We start from the raw sequence: 22696 nt of genomic DNA, 5'->3' as shown, positions 1-22696 counted from the left end.
ATCTGAATGGGGTTTTCACTTCCGGAAACTCACTGTTGAAATCTATGGACCTGTGCATGCAAATCCTTGTTGCAAATGCCATTTGTGTGACGAGTGATGTATAAACCTCTTGAATCATTTGGCCTATTTGCCTACATTTATTGTTTTAGCGGCGATATTTGCATGGGAGTGATAGACGACATCCGTCTTATAGACTAAATGTTTCCTTTTGACCTCGCTAACACTGTCATATATTAAGGATGGACTGTGCACATACTGTCCACCAGTTAATGAAACACATGCAGCACAGTCTTGCACCTTCTTGCATGATGTGACCACGCATGTGTGTGTGTGTGTGTGTGTGTGTGTGTGTGTGTGTGTCTGTGTGTGTGTGTGTGTGTGTCTGTGTGTGTGAGCGTGCGTGCGAGCCTGTGCATGCGACTGCCCGTCATCTCTGGTTGGTTGCGTCCGACCAGAGACGCAACCAGACGTAACCGCATGTTTGCGTGGAGTGCCTCGCTGTGCGGAAGGAGGTCAACGCCAGAGGAGGTTATTGGTTAGTGGGGAGAGTCTCGGCATCGGCACGTCCTTCTTTAACCCACTGCCCTTCTTTCTTCTCCTTCTGCTCCCCCAACCTCATTTAACTTCCACATTAAGCTTCGCCTTTCACGACGTTAGAATCGATTTTATTCTATTTATTTAAATTATTATTATTTGTGATTTTTTAGTGATTTCGTTTTTTCGTTGTGTCCCAAACACTACCTCACTCTATTCACATTCACTGCCACTTTAATTCACATGCCACTTTAATTGCACATATCTGTACATACATGGAACGCAGCATCAGGCATATTCCCTCTATCTATTCCATTTTATTTCATTTTATTTTTATTGTATTTTATTCTATATATTTTTATCTTATTCTATAAGTATTCAACTTACTGTATTACGTTTTAGGAGTCAGTTAGTCGGTCTATTAGAAAGGAATTCTTTACTTTTATTTCTTTTTTTCCTAGGACATATTGTGTGCTATCACCGGGTGCGTTGCAATACATTTCACTGCATATATGTATGAAAGTATGTATGTGTATGTGACAAATAAAAAAATCTTGAATCTTGAATCTTGAATCTTGTTTTATATGTATTAAAACACACGTTGTTCAAAACAACAATTCTGTAAATTACGTGTGTTTGGTCATGTTTGTCATTGCTGCTGCAACAATGTCATTTCCCTTTGGGAATGAATAAAGTACCTTTATCTTTACCTTTATCTTTAATATCCTTTTCTCCTCTGACTTGAGAACCTCAATAAAACGCCCCTTGAGGGCGAACGGGCTGAATTCATCTTGGATAAATCGCAGAAACGTAATCTCATGCATCATGCATACGAAATCATGCATGCATGTTCCCATCAATGATTCTCGAACTAGCCTCTTTGATTCGTCTTTCTTTGCACATGCATCTGTCCAAAAGAACAAAAAAAACAACCCACTTATACCTCGTGAAAAGATCAATCAAACTACTTTTTTTCCCCCCGACAGCACAATAGGCTGCTCGGGTGTGAGGGCAGACAATGGAGCACGGTGATCCGGAGAACCTCCATCACCCCGACGGAGCGGCCACAATAAACAGACCCGTAGTCGGCGCGCTCACCTCGCAGTCGTACAGCTCGCTGAGCTGCTCGATGATCCACTCCTCCAGGACCAGTCTTTTCCGCAGCTCCTTCCTGTCGTACTTGACGGTCACCTTCCCCTGCTTCCGCTGGACTGGGTCGTCCCGGGTGATCGGACCCGAGCCCGCGCAGCCCACTCCGGTTGCCGGCTGGAAAAAGACCCGGCTGCCGGCGGTGGGCAACGGGGCGCTGGTCTCGGTGCTGGCGGCTGACATTGCGTGGTGGTGGTGGTGGTGGTGGTGGGGGGGAGGGGGGGCTTGGATGCTTCCTAGACGGGTGCCGGCGGATGAGTGGGACTGCGGGTCCGAAACGATGCACGGGGCTTTTAAACACCTGCTATTTAAAGAGCAGCGCCACACACACGCACACACGCACACACACACACACACACACACACACACACACACACACACACACACACACACACACACACACACACACACACACACACACTGGAGGGGCGTGTCCAGACCTCTTCTCTCCATCGTGCCGCTGATGCTGCGTTCCATCGACGTTGGAACTCGGGAAAATCCTCCCCGGACGGGAGAACTGCAGAGGAATGTCCATCTGCACCTCGACCCAAACAACTCTGTGGTTTTTAGGTTTATTAAAATACGTTTTGTAGGCTTCCGAATGCACACCCTTTCAAAAAAAATAAAAGAAACCTTTGTCCATTCCATGTTTCCCGAACGGAGCCAAAGAAGACATTGCGCCGGGGAGTAGAATACGGAGCCGAAACGACTGATTTCAAAGTTACCGGGGAATGCAGCATTAACCCTTTGGGCGCCGAGACGCACCGGACAGCAAACGGGAATAGAACAATTTACAATTTCCTATTGAAGTGCTCATTCGTAAAGTAACATTGTATTTTTTATATAGTATTTAGTATAGCATATAGATAGTGTATAGTATATTTATCATCAATTATGATATTATGATAATTATTATGATGTGATAATTATTATATAATTATAACATGCTATATTTAGTATATTTAGCACAATTTTGACAATATGGATCCAATCGCAGGGGCGCAGACACACGTTCCTCAACGACCAGACAGTCGTTTATAAAGTTGAGCTGCCACCTTGTGGTTCCATCAAAAACCTCCTCCAATGAGATTTCTTGGCGTGGTACCGCTCCAATTCTCAGGGTCCATATGCATTACTATGTTACTATGAGATGAACAGAAACTAAAGTGCAAATTGCATATAGCAACAGTCAATCAGTAACCAAACCAAACCAAAAAACAAAAAAAAACAGCCTTTATGCTTATATATTTCACTAACATTGTACTTATTGTTTTACATTTATGTTTCATGTATGCACCGAACTCCAAGAAAGATTCATTGTTCGTGTAAAGTTACTTGGCAATAAAGACCATTCTGATTCTGATTCTGATTCTGATTCTGATTCTGATTCTGATTCTGAAACATATATTAACAGCATTACTAATAATAACAACAATTATACTAATGGTAGTAATAACAACAATAATACTAATACTACTAACAATACTACTACTTCTACTACTATTACAACTACTACTACTACTACTACTATTCAGTACAGGAGCGACCAATAATAATAATAATAATAATAATAATAATAATTACAATAACAATAATAATATTGTTATTGTAATTATTATTATTATTATTATTATTATTATTATTATAACTGCAAACTGCAAAAATATATATAATTAAAACTGCAAAGAAAGCATTTTATCTGAAAGGGAGCTCGGATAAAGTTCGACGTTCTGCAGAAGGGGGAAAGCGGAGAAATGGAAGAACGGAAAATTAACAAGTTTGATTTGTCACGTCAAACAATAGTATGATGAGATGAGAAAGGTGCCACCTGCACAACCAGTAGCAGGTTCACAGTGGGCCTCGTGTAATCGTGAAGCTCGCATCTGATTCGAGAAGCTGAGAGTTTTCCAACCACCCGCCTCTATCACATGCGACGCGGCGTCTGCGCCCCCTCCATGGTGTCTGTCCGCCACGCGTCAAAAGACATTTCATTACATATTTTATTCAACGTGCCGATATAAACCCGAATGAGCAGGAGATAGTCACCGCAAACCAAGTGTGCGGTAAGCCCACCTTCACTGCTGTGCGCCAACCGCATCCATGGCGTTTCTGTCCACTCTCACGCCGTTCGTCGCGGCCGTTCTCTGCGTGGTCATAGTTTTATTCCTGAGAAGTAGAAATCGAGCGCAGAGCAGCGCTACAGCTGGAAGCAGCAAGGAACCTACCGTGGAATCGGATGTGACAGTCAAGTCCAGACCGTGGGTGGACCAGGATTTACAAGATGACACAGACATTCTGAAAAGTGATGGTAAGTTGATGTTGACTTTGGTTCTTTTTGCACTTGTTCTACTTTCTCGTTGCGCCTTGGAGTACAGTAGTACTCAGAATAAAAGGACATCAGTGGTGCGTAACGGACAGAAACCTAAGTACTTGTCATGTCCGGTGCCTTACAGATCCTAATAAAGCCGGTATAAAGTTTTGATATGCCTTTTTTTTTCCTGTTGATCAGCGCTCATGCAAAAGCTTATTGCAATTGACAATAAAATATTATAAATGGTATAGTAATTTAAATGGATATGGATATAATGGACCTAATGAATCATTGAGGTGTAGTTTGATAGATCTAGGTGTGAGTTTTCCTCTTAATGTCTTTGGCTTACTGTGTATATATATATATATATATATATATATATGGATATACTATAACGGATATATATATATATATATATATATATATATATATATATATATATATATATATATATATATATATATATATATATATATATATATATATATATGTATATATATATATATATATATATATATATAACTAAAATGACGGAAATGTGTTTGAAATACAGTTGAGTAACATGTACACATATTTGCTGACATGTAGTGGAGTTAAAGTTGAAAGTGTCTGAAACGGAATATACTTAAGTGAGTGCAGATACTTTCCACCACTGACTACATGTGTATTCTGTTGTCCATGTACTCAAATAGTCAAATACTATGCAGAAAGTACCAGCATGGCATTTGCCGTGTTCAAAATTTCCAAATCCGGAATGAGGCGATGAAACTGGAACTTTGAGCAACGGAAAGTTTATTGGACGGTTTGAGAATCTACCAAAAAAAATAAAAAAAACTTTATACGTCGACGTAGTGGGTCCTAAGCTGCGTGTCTCATCTAGCGGACGTTTCACCCAGGAGTCCGCTCAGACTTTTTTCGCTCGTCCCTTTGTTTGAAACGACACACCCCCCTTCGCGGGGCGGCCCCTTTGCTGTTTCCCGTCCCCCGAGTGTCTCGTTTCCGACTCCCCGCTGTGTGCGCGCCGGATGAACCGTTTCAGTGCCGGTTTCTAACTGGTTGCGTAGTTACACCCAGTGTCTTCATGCATGTTTTAATTTTGGCTCTGACTGATCAACTGTATTTCATAATTACCCACAATATGAATTATAGTAATGTGTATAAATGCATTCATGTAATGTATACTGTAGTATAGACACATATAGTTTTGCTATCGAGGATTAGTTCAATCTGTAATGTTATAGTTATAGTTATAGTAATATAGTTATATGTAGTATGTTATAGTTATAGTTATAGTATATGTATATATATATACATTTTTTTTCCTCACACATTGGCCTACTACATCCACCCATTGAAATATCATAGTATTCACTTCACACTGGCAAGCACATCCCACAATGCATTTTTCAGATAATTTGGCCTTTGGCTTATTATTTTGTGATTTTTCCCCAAAAATGTACAAATCAACATTTCTGAGATTCAAAATCGTATTGTTTGACCGCTAGATTTCAGTCCGAATGATTGATTATTGTTCATTGTTTCGCCCCCCTCATCTCTCCGTCATCACTAAAAAAGATGATGACTGGGCAGAGAGCAGCGATGAAGAGGACCTTCCGCACGTGTCCTACACTCCACAGCGCTATCCCGAGGACACCATGTTAGAGCGATCGCAGAGCTTCTACACTCTGATGAACCAGAGGAGGTCTGTCCGGTTCATCAGCCCCGACCCGGTCCCCCGTGAGGTCATCGCCAATGTTATCCGCACTGCAGGTCTGTGGAGGTGTTTCTTCAAAATGCCTCATCAGTTTATGCTTTGTGAAGGGTCCTGATGGGGTTGGAAGCAATGGGAAATCTGTCCCACATTGAATTTTTCCCCAAAAAATCTGATGTGGCTCAAAGTCTGACTTAGAGTCAATCATATTTAATCATTTGATTGCATAAACTCAGCCATTTTAGATTTTAGTTTCAGATTTACTCAGCGTGTGAATACTAAGCTTCAAATAAACCATTTATTTATTATTTCAATCATTCCACCCCACCCACATCTGGGTTAGGAACTTCCCCCAGTGGAGCACACACAGAGCCCTGGATGTTTGTTGTGGTGTCTGATCCGGACACCAAAAGCAAAATCAGACTGATAGTTGAGGAGGAGGAAGAAGTCAACTACCGCCAGAGGATGGGAGACAAGTGGGTCAATGATCTGGCGAGGTTTAGGTGAGCCCCCCCACGCACCGTTGAACACACCAGTTGTCAGGATCCTGCCCGGCCTTGATTTCCTGTCTGTCTTCCTCCAGGTCCCTTTATCCCTCTTTGGCTCCCTCTGCCCCTCTCTGGCTCCCTCTGTCTTGTCTGTCAGGTGTCACATTCCTGTCACTGCACACCTGTCCCCAGTTAGTAATCTCACCACCTGTCTTCACCTTCCTCGTCACTCCTTTTGTATTTAACCTGGTCCCATTCACTCTGCCTGTGTCGCATCGTTGTATGTGTTCCTGCATGTGTTAGCGTTTATGTTACGGCATGTTTCCCTGGGTGTGTGCCCCATTTCCTGATTCCTCTCTTCGCCGGCTCCTCTGCTCCTGATTCCTGTTTCCCTGCTGGCCGCCAGGCCCCGATTCCCGGCCGGCCCCTGGGCCCTGATTCCCTGCTGGTTCCTGAGTCCCTGCCTGTTGAGTCCCTGCCTTCCTGGTCACGAGTCCCTGCCTGTTCCCGATCCCCCTTCTGTTGCCTGTTCCTGAAGCCCTTGCCGTCGGCAGCCTCTCCTGAGGTCCAGCCCGTTACAGTCCCCGAGCCCGTCCCAGTCTTCGAGCCGTCGGCTGCCTCTCCCGAGGTCCAGCCCGTTCCAGTCCCCGAGTCGTCGGCTGCCTCTCCCGAGGTCCAGCCCGTTCCAGTCCCCGAGTCGTCGGCTGCCCCCCACCCAAGGTCCAGCGCTTTCCAGTCCCCGAGTCGTCGGCTGCCTCTCCCAAGGTCCAGTTCGTTTCAGTCCCCCAGTCGTCGGCTGCCTCGCCCGAGGTCCAACCCTTTCCAGTCCCCGAGTCGTCGGCTGCCTCGCCCGAGGTCCAGCCTGTTCCAGTCCCCGAGTCATCGGCTGCCTCTTCCAAGGTCCATCCTGTGCCTGCCCCGTGCCTGCCCTGCCGGGTCCACCCCCGAGCGGTCCGGCTGGGGGACCCGGCCCCCTGGTCACCCTCCAGAAGGCCTCCCCCTACCTGCCCTGTTGGCCTGGACAGGGTTCCAGCTCCCCGACCGTCTGCCTGAGGGGTGCCTACTCCTTTTTGCCCACCTCCAGGTCCCCTTCACCCGCCCTGCTCAGGCCATTTCCCCAGTTCCCCTGTCCTTGCGTCTAGAAGCCATCCCTTGGGGGGGGGGGGGGGGTACTGTCAGGATTCTTCCCTGCCTTGATGCCCTGTCTGCTTCTAGGTCCCTCTGTCCCTCTCTGGCTCCCTCTGTCGCTCCCCGGCTCCCTCTGTCTGCTCTAAGTCTATCTGTCTCCGTCTCCGTTCAGCCCTCTCTAGCTCCCTATGTCTGTCAGGCGTCACATCCCTGTCACTGCACACCTGTCCCCAGTCAGTAATCTCACCACCTGTCTTCACCTTCCTCGTAACTCCTTTTGAATTTAACTTGGTCCCATTCACTCTGTTGGTGTCGGATTGTTGCATGTGTTCACGCATGTGTTAGCGTTAATGTTCCTGCATGTTTCCCTTGGTGTGTGCCCCAAACTCTTTTTTTTCCTGATTCGGGAAGGCTCCTCTGCTCCTGGTTCGTGATTCCTGACTCCCTGCCGGCCGCCAGGCCTTGATTCTCTGCCGGTTCCTGAGTCCCTGCCTGCTTGTGAGTCCCTGCCTTCCCGGTCACGAGTCTCTGCCTGTTCTTGATTCCCTGTCTGTCTACACCATGGGTGCCCAACAGGTTGATCGCGATCGACCGGTTGATCGTGAAGGTTGTGCGGGTAGATCGCGTGCCAAACTCATTCTTTGGCACTCTCCATTTGGCATTTGCCACTTGATTAACATACAGGGCGGCCAGTCTTATGTTGCTTAAAACTTTGTTCATTGGGTAACAATCACAACTACTTAGATCGCCTCTCTTCTAACACGCAGGTCACCACATAGAAAATGCGTGAGCGACTGCAAAACCTTAGCGAGCCAAGTGACCTAGTTAGCCTTCCAATTTATATCTACTAACGAAGGGATATAAAAAATAAGTGGGGAGCCGGACCAAGTAAGAAACCAAAACCTTACCACTTCCATGCGGAATGGGAGGAGGACTTTTTTTTTTTTTTTTTTTCACCATGTCATACTCGAAGTGCGTTTGTCTGATCTGTCAATCTACTGTTGTTATTCCGAAAAAGGGAAATGTGGAAAGGCACTTTCGAACTCTTCATCAAAAATACGACACTGATTTCCCTCCGAAGAGCTAGCTGAGAAAGAGAGAGGTGACTGAACTGAAATCGCAGTTAATCGGACAGCAGTCATTCGGACATTCGGACATCAATCCAAAGGCACCCTCCGAGGCATCGTTCCGGGTGAGTCACGCCATCATTAAGCGTAAGAAGTACTTCCAAGATGGAGAGATGGTAAAAGAGGCCTTCGTTGAGGCATCTGACTCGTTGTTTCAGGACTTTAAAAATAAACCAGAAATATTATCGTCAATCAAAGCTCTTCAGCTGTCAAGAAGTACAGTTAGACAGCGCTGTGAAGTAATGGGCGATGATTTGACACAGCAGCTTTGGAAGGACATCGTGGACTGAGTGTTTCCCATTGCAAGTAGACGAGTCTACGGACATAAGTGATACAGCACAATTGTGCATTTTTATTCGGATGGTGTTTACAGATATGACTGCAAACGAGGAGCTGTTAACAATACTGCCCATGAAAGAACACACGCGGGGAGTGGACATTTTTCAGTCTTTCAAAAACTTTATCGACAAAACCCAGCTCCCAGTGTGTAAATTGATGTCAATCACCACGGACGGTGTGCCGGCAATGGTGGGCTGCTTGAATGGATTTATTAACAAGTGCAGGGAGGACAATGCTTTCCATGACTTCCTTAACTACCACTGCATAATACACCAACAAGCATTATGTGCAAAAATGCTAAACATGAAAAAGATAATGGATGTGGTAACAAAAATCGCCTGTTCTGTTCGAGCAAGATCTCTTCAAAGACGGCTTTTCCGTGCAAATCTGGAGGAGGCTGACTGCAACTACTCTGAGCTCTTGCTACACACTGATGTGAGATGGCTTAGTGGGGGAAAATTCCTGCAGAGATTTTGAGAGCTCTGTCCGGAGATAAAGGAGTTTCTCCTTGTCAGGAAAAACGCAGAATACAAGCAACTTAATCACGATCCAGTGGCTGCTAGACTTGGCATTTTTTACTGATCTGACCAACATGTTGAATGAGCTTAATTTACAGCTGCAAGGAAAAGACAAAACCGTGGTCATCATGATCAGTTTAGTTAATGCTTTAAAACGAAAAATGCAACTTATGTCCTCAAAGCTGCAGAGCCATGATTTGGGGAACTTTCAAAACCTTGCATCAAAGCTGGAGATCCAAGGGAAGGCGTGTGCGCAACTTGACAGTGGGCGCTACACAGAGCAGATTGAAAGTTTTCTGTCAGACTTTGAAAAACGGTTTCAAGACTTTGCTCTACTTGAGCCAATGCTACATTTATGTGCTACCCATTTAGGGAAGATATTGAGGTCGATTCACTCGCATCAAAAATTGCAACACTCTTTCACCTGAACTCATCTGCAGTGCAGGATGAGATGTTGACACTTCAGGCTGACATTGAACTGAAGTTCACGGCTCACGGACAGTTTTGGAACCTACTCACGAAGGAAAAGTACCCAAACATGAGGAAATGTGCGACCTCCTTGAGTGCATTATTCGGCTCTACTTATTTATGCGAGTCAGCCTTTTCCCACATGAAGATTGAACCCTGGCCGACTCCATTCAGTGCAAGTCATCAGAGTAAGACCATAAATGTATTTATTTGTATTGTGGCCGTAAAGGTTCATGCAGTGATCCAAGGTACGCCAACATACGTATATTGTATATATAAAGTATACTCAGTATCTTCTTATTCTTTCAGTATAAATATGGGGTTCATTGAGGGAGACAGAGTCTTTCTGGCAAAGGTGCGCTAACATGTCTTGGTTTTTATTGCCCGTTTCAGTCTGGCACGGAGGCAACAATTGTATTTTTTAACACGCGCACACTCTTGGGCTGCTCACGAGTCCATGCGCCTGTAAGGCAGACAAAACCGTTAAGTAAACTCCCTGCCTTGATTTGGACCAATCAGCGCCGTGTGTGCGCTGATTGAGCCGATTCGAGGCAGCTTGGTTGCCGTGGGAAAACGAACCCTTGCTGTTGTTCGCAGCCGGTGCTTGACCACGCCCCTTTGTCCTGGTTGTCCCAGGGCTAACTGGATAAAGGAATATTTGGACGTGGCTCCTTATCTGCTCCTCGTCTTCAAGCAGACGTCTGGAATTCTGCCTAACGGGAAGAAGAAGACTCACTACTACAATGAAATCAGCGTCTCCATATCCTGTGGAATCTTACTGACTGCTCTACAGGTAAAACACCACGCCCCCTTTCATTGCCAGGCACAAGAGGGCACGGTTGCCCCTGCCCTTTTTGTCTTGAGTGCAAAAGCGCCCTTTTCAAATGGCAAATCACCTCTGAGAGTGTGCTGTGCACGCCACTGTCCCCATTAGTCACAGTGGAGTCAGTGTCTCTGAACTCACTGTTATAACTATTGAAGTTTCTTTAGTCTTTGGTCTTTTCTTGGTAATGATAAATACACACTGAGCCATTACTGTTCTCTGTGAACCATCATCCATTAAAGCAGTCGTTAAACCATATACAGCCATAAGATGATGCACAATAATGAACCCAATCAGTCATTAAACCATATACTGTAAGTTCCATTATGTATACACACAAATGATTATGTTTTTTTTAGAATGTAGGTCTGGTGACTGTGACATCCACACCCCTAAACTGTGGTCCGAAGCTCAGGCTCCTCCTGAAGCGACCAGCCAACGAGAAGCTGCTGATGCTGCTGCCGGTGGGCTACCCCTCCCCTGGTGCCACCGTGCCCGACCTGAAGCGCAAACCCCTGGAAGACATCATGGTTCACATATGATATCCAACACATGAGCACGTTTTTGTCTTTTATTACGAAGAAAGGATGAGTTTTCATTGTCAAATCACCTTTTAACATTTTTAACTTTAACTTTCATGAATGTTTTCTCATCCGTGTTATTTTAGTGAGCACTTTCGATAGAAATTGATGCAATGTTGTTTTCTTTTTTCAGAATTGTGTTCCTTTGTAATAAACACACCTTGAATGCCATGTGGATACCTCTTTGCCTTTTTTGTTTTAGTGTAAACAGCATGTTTCAGGTTGTTTGTAAAAGCATAGCACATAGAAAATATTGGTGATTGGATTTTTTTTTTTTTTTTAAACATGGAAGAGTGGCCCAAACACTTAGCTCAGTGTTGAAATTAATTGTAATTAAATACAATGATATCCAAAAGAAACTATGCCAACTATGTCCTAGAAAGCACAAATAAAAACACCAATTTCAGCTTTTGACATCAAACACCTCTAATAACCAGCACCTAGTGGCATCCAGCGGCGAGGTTGCAGAATTCAACAAACTCAATTGTCATATATTGAACATATATTACAACAAATAAAATATATTGTAACGCGGTGTGTGCCTGTGGCTGTGGGGAGGTTCAAGTTCATTGTGGGATGTTATAATTTGCACAAGTCCATCTGGTTGCAGAGGGGGGGTGTCCAGGGAAGTAGGTAATTGGCCCAGGTGTCTAGGGGTCGGGTCTCCCGGGGAGCTTGGGAGGAGAGGACAGAAGTGGAGCGAGAGAAAGAAGATGGACTGACCCTCATCCCGGGCTATAAAAGCGTCTTCGCCTCCTTCATTGGGTCTGTTTGGTGGACCCCGCCACGCGTCGCAATATGTGTTATTATATTTTATTCAACGTGCCGATATAAACCAGAACGAGCAGGAGATAGTCACCGCAAACCAAGTGTGCCGTAAGCCCACCTTCACTGCTGTGCGCCAACCGCATCCATGGCGTTTCTGTCCACTCTCACGCCGTTCGTCGCGGCCGTTCTCTGCGTGGTCATAGTTTTATTCCTGAGAAGTAGAAATCGAGCGCAGAGCAGCGCTACAGCTGGAAGCAGCAAGGAACCTACCGTGGAATCGGATGTGACAGTCAAGTCCAGACCGTGGGTGGACCAGGATTTACAAGATGACACAGACATTCTGAAAAGTGATGGTAAGTTGATGTTGACTTTGGTTCTTTTTGCACTTGTTCTACTTTCTCGTTGCGCCTTGGAGTACAGTAGTACTCAGAATAAAAGGACATCAGTGGTGCGTAACGGACAGAAACCTAAGTACTTGTCATGTCCAGTGCCTTACAGATCCTATAAGATCCGGTATAAAGTTTTGATATGCCTTTTTTTCCTGTTGATCAGCGCTCATGCAAAAGCTTATTGCAATTGACAATAAAGTATCATAAATGGTATAGTAATTTAAATGGATATGGATATAATGGACCTAATGAATCATTGAGGTGTAGTTTGATAGATCCAGGTGTGATTTTTCCTCTTAATGGATTTGGCTTTTTCTTGCTCTACTATGTATGTATGTATGTATGTATATATATATATATATATATATCCCGAATTTTCTTTTTTTAACTAAAGTGACGTAAATATAAAAGTAAAAGTTGAAATTGTCTGAAACAGAATATACTTAAGTAAGTTTAGATACGTCCCACCACTGACTACATGTGTATTCTATTGTCCATGTACTCAAATAGTCAAATATTATGCAAACAGTACCAGGATGATTTAGACCTACTACATTCACCCAGTGAAATATCATAGTATTCACTTCACAATGGCAAGTATGTCCCACAATGCATTTTTCAGACAATTTGGCCTTTGGCTTATTTTGTGATTTCCTCCCCAAATAATCCTTGAACATGCACAAATCAACATTTCTGAGATTCAAAATCGTATTGTTTGACCGCTAGATTTCAGTCCGAATGATTGATTATTGTTCATTGTTTCGCCCCCCTCATCTCTCCGTCATCACTAAAAAAGATGATGACTGGCCAGAGAGCAGCGATGAAGAGGACCTTCCGCACGTGTCCTACACTCCACAGCGCTATCCCGAGGACACCATGTTAGAGCGATCGCAGAGCTTCTACACTCTGATGAACCAGAGGAGGTCTGTCCGGTTCATCAGCCCCGACCCGGTCCCCCGTGAGGTCATCGCCAATGTTATCCGCACTGCAGGTCTGTGGAGGTGTTTCTTCAAAATGCCTCATCAGTTGCGCTTTGTGAAGGGTCCTGATGGGGTTGGAAGCAATGTGAAATCTGTCCCGAATTGAATTTTTCCCCAAAAAATCTCATGTGGCTCAAAGTCCAACTTACAACCAATCATATTTGACCGTTTGATTGCATAAACTCAGCCATAGACATTTTTAGATTTTAAACCATGTTTCAGATTTACTCAGCGTGTGAAAACTTAGCCTCAAATAAACCATTTATTTATTATTTCAATCATTCCACCCTACCCACATCTGGGTTAGGAACTTCCCCCAGTGGAGCACACACAGAGCCCTGGATGTTTGTTGTGGTGTCTGATCCGGACACCAAAAGCAAAATCAGACTGATAGTTGAGGAGGAGGAAGAGGTCAACTATCGCCAGAGGATGGGAGACAAGTGGGTCAATGATCTTGCGAGGCTAAGGTGGGTCCCCCCACACACCAGTGAACACACCAGTGGGGTTTTACAACTTCAAACTGCGTCTTTTGAGAAATAGACACGCAAAGCTTGTTACTATTCAGTCAGTTGATGCATGTTGGACATGGCTGTGATGTATCCCGTACCGTCTTTCCAGAACAGCTCAAATACAAAATGGTGGGATAAAATAAGAACAAGTAATAGGAAAAATGAATTGCTTTCTTGCTCATTCACCCGGTTGTACCAGGACTAACTGGATAAAGGAATATTTGGACGTGGCTCCTTATCTGCTCCTCGTCTTCAAGCAAACGTCTGGAATTCTGCCTAACGGGAAGAAGAAGACTCACTACTACAATGAAATCAGCGTCTCCATATCCTGTGGAATCTTACTGACTGCTCTACAGGTAAAACACCACGCCCCCTTTCATTGCCAGGCACAAGAGGGCACGGTTGCCCCTGCCCTTTTTGTCTTGAGTGCAAAAGCGCCCTTTTCAAATGGCAAATCACCTCTGAGAGTGTGCTGTGCACGCCACTGTCCCCATTAGTCACAGTGGAGTCAGTGTCTCTGAACTCACTTTTATAAATATTGAAGTTTCTTTAGTCTTTGGTCTTATCTTGGTAATGATAAATACACATTGAGCCATTACTGTTCTCTGTGAACCATCATCCATTAAAGCAGTCGTTAAACCATATACAGCCATAAGATGATGCACAATAATGAACCCAATCAGTCATTAAACCATATACTGTAAGTTCCATTACGTATACACACAAATGATTATGTTTTTTTCAGAATGTAGGTCTGGTGACTGTGACATCCACACCCCTAAACTGTGGCCCGAAGCTCAGGCTCCTCCTGAAGCGACCAGCCAACGAGAAGCTGCTGATGCTGCTGCCGGTGGGCTACCCCTCCCCTGGCGCCACCGTGCCCGACCTGAAGCGCAAACCCCTGGAAGACATCATGGTTCACATATGATATCCAACACATGAGCACGTTTTTGTCTTTTATCACGAAGAAAGGATGCATTTCCATTTTCAATCACCTTTAACTAAAAACTTTTAGCTGACTTAACTTTAGCTTTCACAAATGTTTTCATTAAAAAACTCATCCGTGTGATTTTAGTGAGCACTATAGATGGAAATTGATGCATGTTGTTTTCCTTTTCAGAATTGTGTTCCTTCATTTAATTATACAGAAATATAATATGCCAAAAATCAAATCTTGAATTCCATGTGGATACCTCCTTGCTTTTTTGTTTTCGTGTAATTTGCATGTTTCAGCGTGTTTGTAAAAGCATAGCACATACCATTTACAATTAACACAAATATTATTAATTGGATTTTTTTTTTAAACATGGAAGAGCTCGCCCAAGATTTTGCTTAGTGTTGAAATATATTGCAATTCAATACAATGATATCCAAAGTAAACTATGCCAACTATGTCCTAGAAAGCACATATAAATTCACCAATTTCATGCATTTGACATTAAACACTGTGGTGGTTGGGCTAACGAGCGGCAGGTTTAGAAAAACCCATCCATACACACTCAGGAGAGGACCCCTGTCATGACATGTTTCACCTGCTCCTGGCTAATTCCACCGAGCCTCCTCTCTGCAAAAAACTGGTGACTACAACGCATTGTCATCTGTGTCTCTGTGCCGGAGGGCCCTGATAACGTCACTTGGATGGCGTGTGGTGGATGGAACAGCCACAGTGGCACCCAACATGGGGCTCTGGCACGGAGGAGCCACCAGCAGGTCAACAGGCGGCCCCAGCAACCACTCTCTCCCAAATGGCAGCAGCAGCACCCAGGGGTCCGGCGGAGGACCGGGGGAGAAGCAGCTGGAGCAATCATCATGGTTTACTGTCTACAGCTAGCTCCTCCACCCAGCAGCCACCGCCGGGACTGCCCAGCAGCCAGGCCACCCCTCCAAGCAGCCCTGCAGCAGTCTGTCGGAAGGAAGGAGTGGAAGGAGGCCGGTTGACCGTGCTGCTCTGGGGAACCCAGGTCCTCTGGAAGGGAACCTGTTCATTTTTTTTGGACATTTGTTTGTATGAGGTATGGGAACCCTGTTTCAGAGGCCATATCCAAAGTAAACTGTGCCAACTATGTCCTAGAAAGCACAAATAAAAACGCCAATTTCAGCATTTGACATTAAAACACTGTGGTGGTTGGGCTAACGATGGTTTTAAAAACCCCATCCACACACTCAGAATGGAGCCCTGTCATGACATGTTCCATCTTCTTTTCCTCTTTCGGCTGCTCCCGTTAGGGGTCGCCACAGCAGATCATCTGTCTCCAATACCTTCTGTTCTGCGCATCTTCCTCCCTTACACCAACCCCCTGCATTTCCTCCCTCACCACATCCATAAACCTTCTCTTTGCCTTCCTCTTTTCCTCTTGCCTGGCAGCTCCATCCTCAGCATCCTTCTCCCAATGTAACTCTCATCTCTCCTACACACGTGTCCAAACCATCTCAATCTGGCCTCTCTCACTTTTCCACCAAACTGTCCCACCTGAGCTGTCCCTCTAATGTACTCGTTCTTAATCCTGTCCATCCTTGTCACTCCCAATGAAACCTCAACATCCTCAACTCTGCCACCTCCAGCTCAGCCACCTGCCTTTGTGTCAGTGCCACCGCCTCTAAACCGTACAACATAGCTGGTCTCACTACCGTCCTGTAGACCTTCCTCTTCACTCTTGCTGGAACCCTTCTGTCACAGATCACTCCAGACACTCTTCTCCACCCACTCCACCCTGCCTGTACTCCCTTCTCCACTTCCACTCTTTGCATTCTCAGCTTTTCGTCGCCTTCTCTCCCATTCAGGCACATGTATTCTGTCTTACTCCTGTTGACTTTCATTCCTCTTCTCTCTAATGCATGCCGCCACTTCTCCAGGCTCTCCTCCACCTGCTCTCTACTCTCGCTACAGATCACAATTTCATCTGCAAACATCATAGTCCACAGAGACTCCTGCCTGAATTCATCTGTTAACCTGTCCGTCACCATTGCAAACAAGAAAGGGCTCAGAGCTGATCCTTGATGGGATCCTTGATCCACCTCCACTTTGAATGCCTTCATCACGCCTTCTGCACACCTTACTACTGTCTGACTGCCCTCATACATATCCTGTAACACTCTTATGTACATCTCTGCCACCCCCGACCTCCTCGTGCAATACCACACTTCCTTTCGGCACCCTATCATATGCTTTCTATAAAAACACAATGACGCAGTGCAACTCCCTCTGGCCTTCCCTGTACATTTCCATCAGCTTTCTTAAAGCAAACATTGCATCTGTAGTACTCTTTCATGGCCGAAACCATACTGCTGACCGCTGATCACCACCTCTCTTCTTAACCTAGCCTCCACTACCCTTTCCCATAGCTTCATGCTGTGGCTGATCAACTTCATTGTTTATTTATTGTTTTATTGTAGTTACTACAGCTCTGTACGTCTCCCTTGTTCTTGAAGATGGGTACCAGTACACTTCTTCTCCACTCCTCCAGCATCCTCTCTCTTTCGAGGATGACATGTTCAATCTGCTCTTGGCTAATTCCACCTAGCCCCCTCTCTGCAATAAACCAATGTCTACAACCGATCGTCGTCTGTGCCGGAGGGCCCTGAAAGCGTCACTCCATTGTCATGTGGTAGGCGGAACTGCCACAAACACCTCTAATAATGAGCACTGTTATTTTGTTTTATGCCACACACACTATGCCATGATGCCGGTTAAGATCAGGAAAAAGAAACTCGTATTGACGTTGTACAGATTATCTAAACTCACCTGTCTATCAAGTTGGAAGTATCTAGACTTACGATCAATTCATTTGTTATACTGTTTAACGGCACACAGCTTTGTCCTTTGCATAGGACAACGACCATGAAGGGGTTATTGCACCAAGGCACAATCAAATACAGACTTTCTCAATAACCTTGCACAAACAACAAAGTGCAATAGTGATTGTGCAATTTAGTTTAAATGTCACTCCCAATGGGGGGCATGAAATTGTAAAGTTTTGCTTCAGAGATTTGCTTCCCTATCGCTGGGTAAGTCATATTTTCATCACTCTTTTTAAAGAATCAGTTGTATTGTGCGTACATCATCTGACCTTTATTTCTTTTCCCCATGGCTCTTTGTATGTTTCCATGGATGGTTTCTCCATCAGCTTGAATCATGGAGATCCATGGGTTCCCTCAGCCCTAACCCAGAGCAGCAGCTCCTTGTGGGGGACCTGAATGTGCAGCTTCAGCTCCCCTTCACCCTGCTGGACGGCGGGTCTTCTAAGTACTGCATTCGGGACTCTGTGACGATGGAGGCCGTGCCATAATGAAACATTATATTAAATGTTAGAATATTTTCAATCCTTACATGTAAATGCTTGGATTGAGATAATAACAAAGAAGTGGTTGATGATGCTTCAGTCAGGTACTGTAACTACAGTGGGCACAAGGTTTTGGAAAAGTTCTGTGGGACCGCCAATGAATTGAGTCCCCCTGTCCTGTCACCTGGCAACTAGGCTTGGGCAGATTTACGATTAAATTGTCAATCGCTATCACTGGAGTTGATCGTGATTGAAACTGATGACAGACGATTGTTTTTTATTTTTTTCATCCGCCAGGTAAAATCTGAGCATTGAAACGGTGTAAGTGCAGTTTACCGTGTTCTGAAACTGAAGCGGAGGTAAAAGGGGGAGAGGTGGATAGAGATGGGGAGAGGGAGGGGGAGGGGGTGGGGGAGAGGGAGAGAGGGAGAGAGAGTGGGGGAGCTGAGGGGAGAGGGGGAGAGGGAGGGAGGGAGAGGGGGGTGGGGGAGAGAGAGAGAGAGGAAGGGAGAGAGAGGGGGGAGGGAGGGACAGAGAAAGAGAGAGAGAGAGAGAGTGGGGATTGAGATTGTGCAATGAGAAAAAGAGCATGTTGTTTTCTATGTTTTCAGACAAGGAGAAGACAAAGGTACAATGTGTTGCATGGGTTTGGGGAATGTGCTTGTACAACAGGGCTGTACCATTTTATTCAGAAAGTTTTTATTTTGAAAAAGAGTTGAAAAGGTACCAGACAGTGCCTAGTAGTCCAATTATTCTTTATATTCTTTATCTTAATTGCATTTGCACAGCACATTTCACACACAAAGACAATTCAAAGTTCTTTACAGAGGCCATACAATACATTATAGATTAAAGACACATTATACATATAGATAAAGAATCGACAGACATAGCTGTCTATTCATTATCTATATTCTTGTGCTAATATATCTCTATTCTTCTGCCAATAACTCAAGCCAGAGTATCATTAAAGAGATGTGCTGGTTTCATGGCACAGCACTGAAATGTAATTCTTTATTATTATTATTATTATTATTATTATTATTATTATTATTATTATTGCTTCTGTAAGAAAACATTTGCATTTGCATTTACATATGCTGAAGCGGTGACTGACTGTATAGGTGCTGCAAATTATGACTTTGCATGACAGAATATAGCCATGCAAATTGGTAAAGCCATTCAGAGATTACTGATGAATAATGACGCAGGCTTATTAACAATTACTGGCAATACATGTGCAATAAATAACCGTGCTCACGATATTGGCCAAAAGAATCATGATTATCATTTCAGCCATAATCATGCAGCCCTACTTCAGCATCATAACTGGTGTTAGTTGCAGGGTAGGAAATCCACCCACAGCCGCAAACACCACCCGAACATAGAATTACACTGTAACCAGGCTGGAACATATGAACTTCTGCAGTCACAAAACACACCGTAACACAGAGCCAAAGGACACTCGTCCAATGAACTTGAACGAAGGGCCAACGACCCTAGATGCCGTTTATTGCTGCCTGCAGCATTATTATTATTATTATTATTATTATTATTAGTAGTAGTAGTAGTAGTAGTAGTAGTAGTAGTAGTAGTAGTAGTAGTAGTATGGGTATTATTCTTTTTATTATTATTATTATTATTAGTAGTAGTAGTAGTCGTAGTAGTAGTTGTAGTCGTAGTAGTAGTAGTAGTAGTAGTAGTAGTAGTAGTGTTACAGAAATTAAAGGGTCGCTTTAATTTGCAGTTTGTCAGTCGATGGTTTTGAATAAAGAAGAAAACAGACGTTGGTTTTTACTTGATCAAAGGTCGGATCAGAGATGTGCTAAGGAGCAGCTCTCTGAGACGAACAGTCTATTTTCAGGGAGTCAGAGAATATATGACCAGTTCTACGTCACAGGTGCAGAAAAGAATTGGTCAGGCCAAGGTAAGGAAAGCTTTGAGGATGGGGCAAGCTTTCTGGCAGGAACCCAAGGGAGGACACAATCTAAAAGATTTGTGAAAGAATGAACCCTGTGTGCTTGAATAAAAGTGTGTGACTGGAAGCTACATGAAGTTGTGTTCCTCATTATGTGTGTGCATTTATGTTTATGTGATTACATGGATTTAGATATATTGTTATATTCCACCCTTCTTATCATTTACACATAAGGATAATATAAAAAAAAAAAAACTATGGAAAATGTAAATACTTAAACATGAAATGTAAAAACATCAAAATAGAATGTTAAAAATGAAACACACGCGGGAAACAAAATATATACGTAAAACGCATCACAACAGAAAACAAACCAACAACCATCCTCAATAGGTACATGGAAATGTATACTAAGAATAAAGTGGGAACAAATAAAATAAAATAAATGATCGTTACACAATAAAGAAATGGTATGTCAACAAATAACCTGTTTGTATATAGTTAACAGAAATAAACCCAGCCCTTGACGTCCGGTAAAACCCAGTGGGGAAACCCAGGAAGTCCTTTTGATGGAGGGGCGAAGGAAAAAGATGACCATATAACAAGGTGGGAAGTAGCCTGAGTAGTGGGGGATCGGACTGGAGGGGCGTTGGGTCCAAGGGTCATCTGGTGGAATGTTGAGTTCTTCACCACCTCTATATCTACCTCTGAGGCACTCCATGCTTATAGTGAACCTATCTCATAGAGGGTACATGGACCGCAGCCCACAGCCAGATCTCCATTTCCAGCTCGGCCAGGAGTAAGGGCATATCTTAGGAGGAAAACAAAGAGGAAAATTCAGGTTGCGCCAAAAATGACATTTGCTGCACCCCCGCAACCTTCAAAATCATAGCACGGATGATCGGAGCAAGCTGGTCCTATATTCTGCAGGGCAGGTACATGTGCATAGCGAGAGGGGCTCCACGTACGGAAAAAAAGAGGCTTCAAAGAAAGGCAGAATAAAATGAATAACAACGAAATGCAGAAATGCATAACAAAATGAAAACCACATCCCAAAACCCAACAACATCCTATGAACATCAGAATAAAACAAATAACGAGCATTATAACAATGGCTTTGGATAGCAGGACTCCCTATTTGCCTCATATTTTGTCCAGCCAGACAGTATTCCACTGAAGTTGCGTCTAGCTGCTCATCGAGGGCCTCGAACAATTGAAAAATGTAATTGGCAAGGCCTTGTTGATTATAATAGATGTAGTTCACCCAATCGACAAATCAATTTTTGTCAATAACCATCGACAAAGCATTGTATAGATGCAAATCCACCTGAAATTTGGTTTTGTGCCTTCAATTTGTGACGGGACCTCCCTTGGAACTCCGAAGGCATCTACAGTATGTATTACAGATTGTGTTATTTTTCAGTTGACTTGGGTGCAGTGTATCATGCAGTCCCAGACCTATGGCGAAATGGCCATGTGTACTCCATTGGTTATTTTTTAGCGGTTGAGCATAATGCCACAGTCGCTGGTGTCGTTTTGTCCACAGGATGGCAGAGGAGGTGGTGAGTGGAGGAGACAGTTCTGGTTGGTTCCGTTGGTTCCGTTGGGGTCAGTTGGGTTGGGTTTTAGTTAATAATCAGCACTATTGTCTATGTTAAATGTGTGTAGCTTGGAGTGGGTATAACTCAGTGTTATAATCATTGCTGTGTGGTGGCAAAGCTGTGGCTCCTGGACGGGGTTAGTCACACACACATTCACATATCATCAGCAAAGCGCATGAAGATGGAATCTTGTCCAGAAACTTCCCTCAGTATGCTCCAACCCTCAAGCCGCTCACTTTCTCCTATCTCCATTCGTGACTTTTAACAGTCCATTTCTCATCCACTTTTCCATGTCCTTCTATTTCCCTCACAATACAATAATATTTCCATCATCATTATCCCAACAGCGCTCAAACAACATTAATTTCAGCAATAATGCTGCAACACAAAATACAGTGCACACGAGGAGGAAACAGACATTCTACAACTATCAAAGTCTTACCACGTCCCAGACAGTCAACATGGGACCGTAGATGCCAAAAGGATGGAACTGGCTGTTGTGAATACATATTTCAAGAAGAGGGATGAACACAGGGTGACATACAAGAGTTGTCAAGCCCACGGCCTCTCAGCGCCACTAGAGGCCGCTCTCTCCTCCTCTGCTGCTCCTCCCTGCGGCCTTTTCTACGCACCTGGGATCTATTACCTTCATCATCTACCGCAGTATTTATTCTCCAGCTCCCCAGTCACTCATCGCCAGATCATTAGCAAACCTACCTATGTTCCTATTCTCCTGGCTCCTCCCTAGTCTGGTTATCCCAGTGTCTTGTCTTCCTCCTAACCTGCCTGTCTTCCCTCCCCATTCAAGTCTGTCCGTCCTGCCCCGTCCAGCCTGGTTCCAGGTCTCTCCACCCGGAACCTCGATCCCTCCTGCCCAGCCGCCACCGTTCCGTTCTGCTCCACCTGGCTCAGTAGTCCTGCCGGCTCAGGCCCGTCCCATCCGGACCGGACCCCTCGGGCCATCTCCACTGTACCTCCCAATAAACCTCTTTGTTACCCCGGTCTGTCTACTGTCTCTGTGTCGTGCGTTTGGGTCCCTCCTCGCAGTGATCCTAACAGTATGATCTGGCAAAA

The 22696-nt window shown here is 44.4% G+C and overlaps 3 protein-coding genes across 4 annotated transcripts in view; 2 read left to right on the top strand and 1 right to left on the bottom strand.

The window, feature by feature from the left end:
- Positions 1-1883, bottom strand: part of ppp1r14c (protein phosphatase 1, regulatory (inhibitor) subunit 14C) — a 19746-nt gene extending 17863 nt beyond the window's left edge. For both annotated transcript variants that reach the window (XM_080019491.1, XM_080019492.1), the window contains exon 1: positions 1633-1883. In XM_080019491.1, the coding sequence (XP_079875617.1) occupies positions 1633-1866 (234 nt within the window). In that variant the 5' untranslated portion in view covers positions 1867-1883. The remainder of the gene's footprint in view (positions 1-1632) is intronic.
- Positions 1884-3783: 1900 nt separating this feature from the next.
- LOC307246706 (iodotyrosine deiodinase-like) lies at positions 3784-11138 on the top strand (the record flags this gene model as incomplete). The annotated part of the gene is made up of 5 exons (XM_080022700.1): positions 3784-3991; positions 5570-5764; positions 6049-6208; positions 10410-10566; positions 10956-11138. The coding sequence occupies 5 exons, from the start codon at positions 3784-3786 to the stop codon at positions 11136-11138; spliced, it is 903 nt and encodes a 300-aa protein (XP_079878826.1).
- Positions 11139-12090: 952 nt separating this feature from the next.
- On the top strand, positions 12091-14751 carry iyd (iodotyrosine deiodinase; the record flags this gene model as incomplete). Its single annotated transcript, XM_080022688.1, has 5 exons — positions 12091-12298; positions 13131-13325; positions 13622-13781; positions 14023-14179; positions 14569-14751. 5 exons carry the CDS (start codon positions 12091-12093, stop codon positions 14749-14751), a joined length of 903 nt encoding a protein of 300 aa, XP_079878814.1.
- Between the last annotated feature and the right edge of the window lie 7945 nt (positions 14752-22696).

This window comes from Zeus faber (assembly GCF_960531495.2).
Source record: "Zeus faber genome assembly, chromosome: 2".
Classification (NCBI taxonomy): Eukaryota; Metazoa; Chordata; class Actinopteri; order Zeiformes; family Zeidae; genus Zeus; species Zeus faber.
The sequence above is the reverse complement of the archived record's forward strand: the minus strand, read 5'-3'. Positions and strand labels throughout refer to the sequence as shown.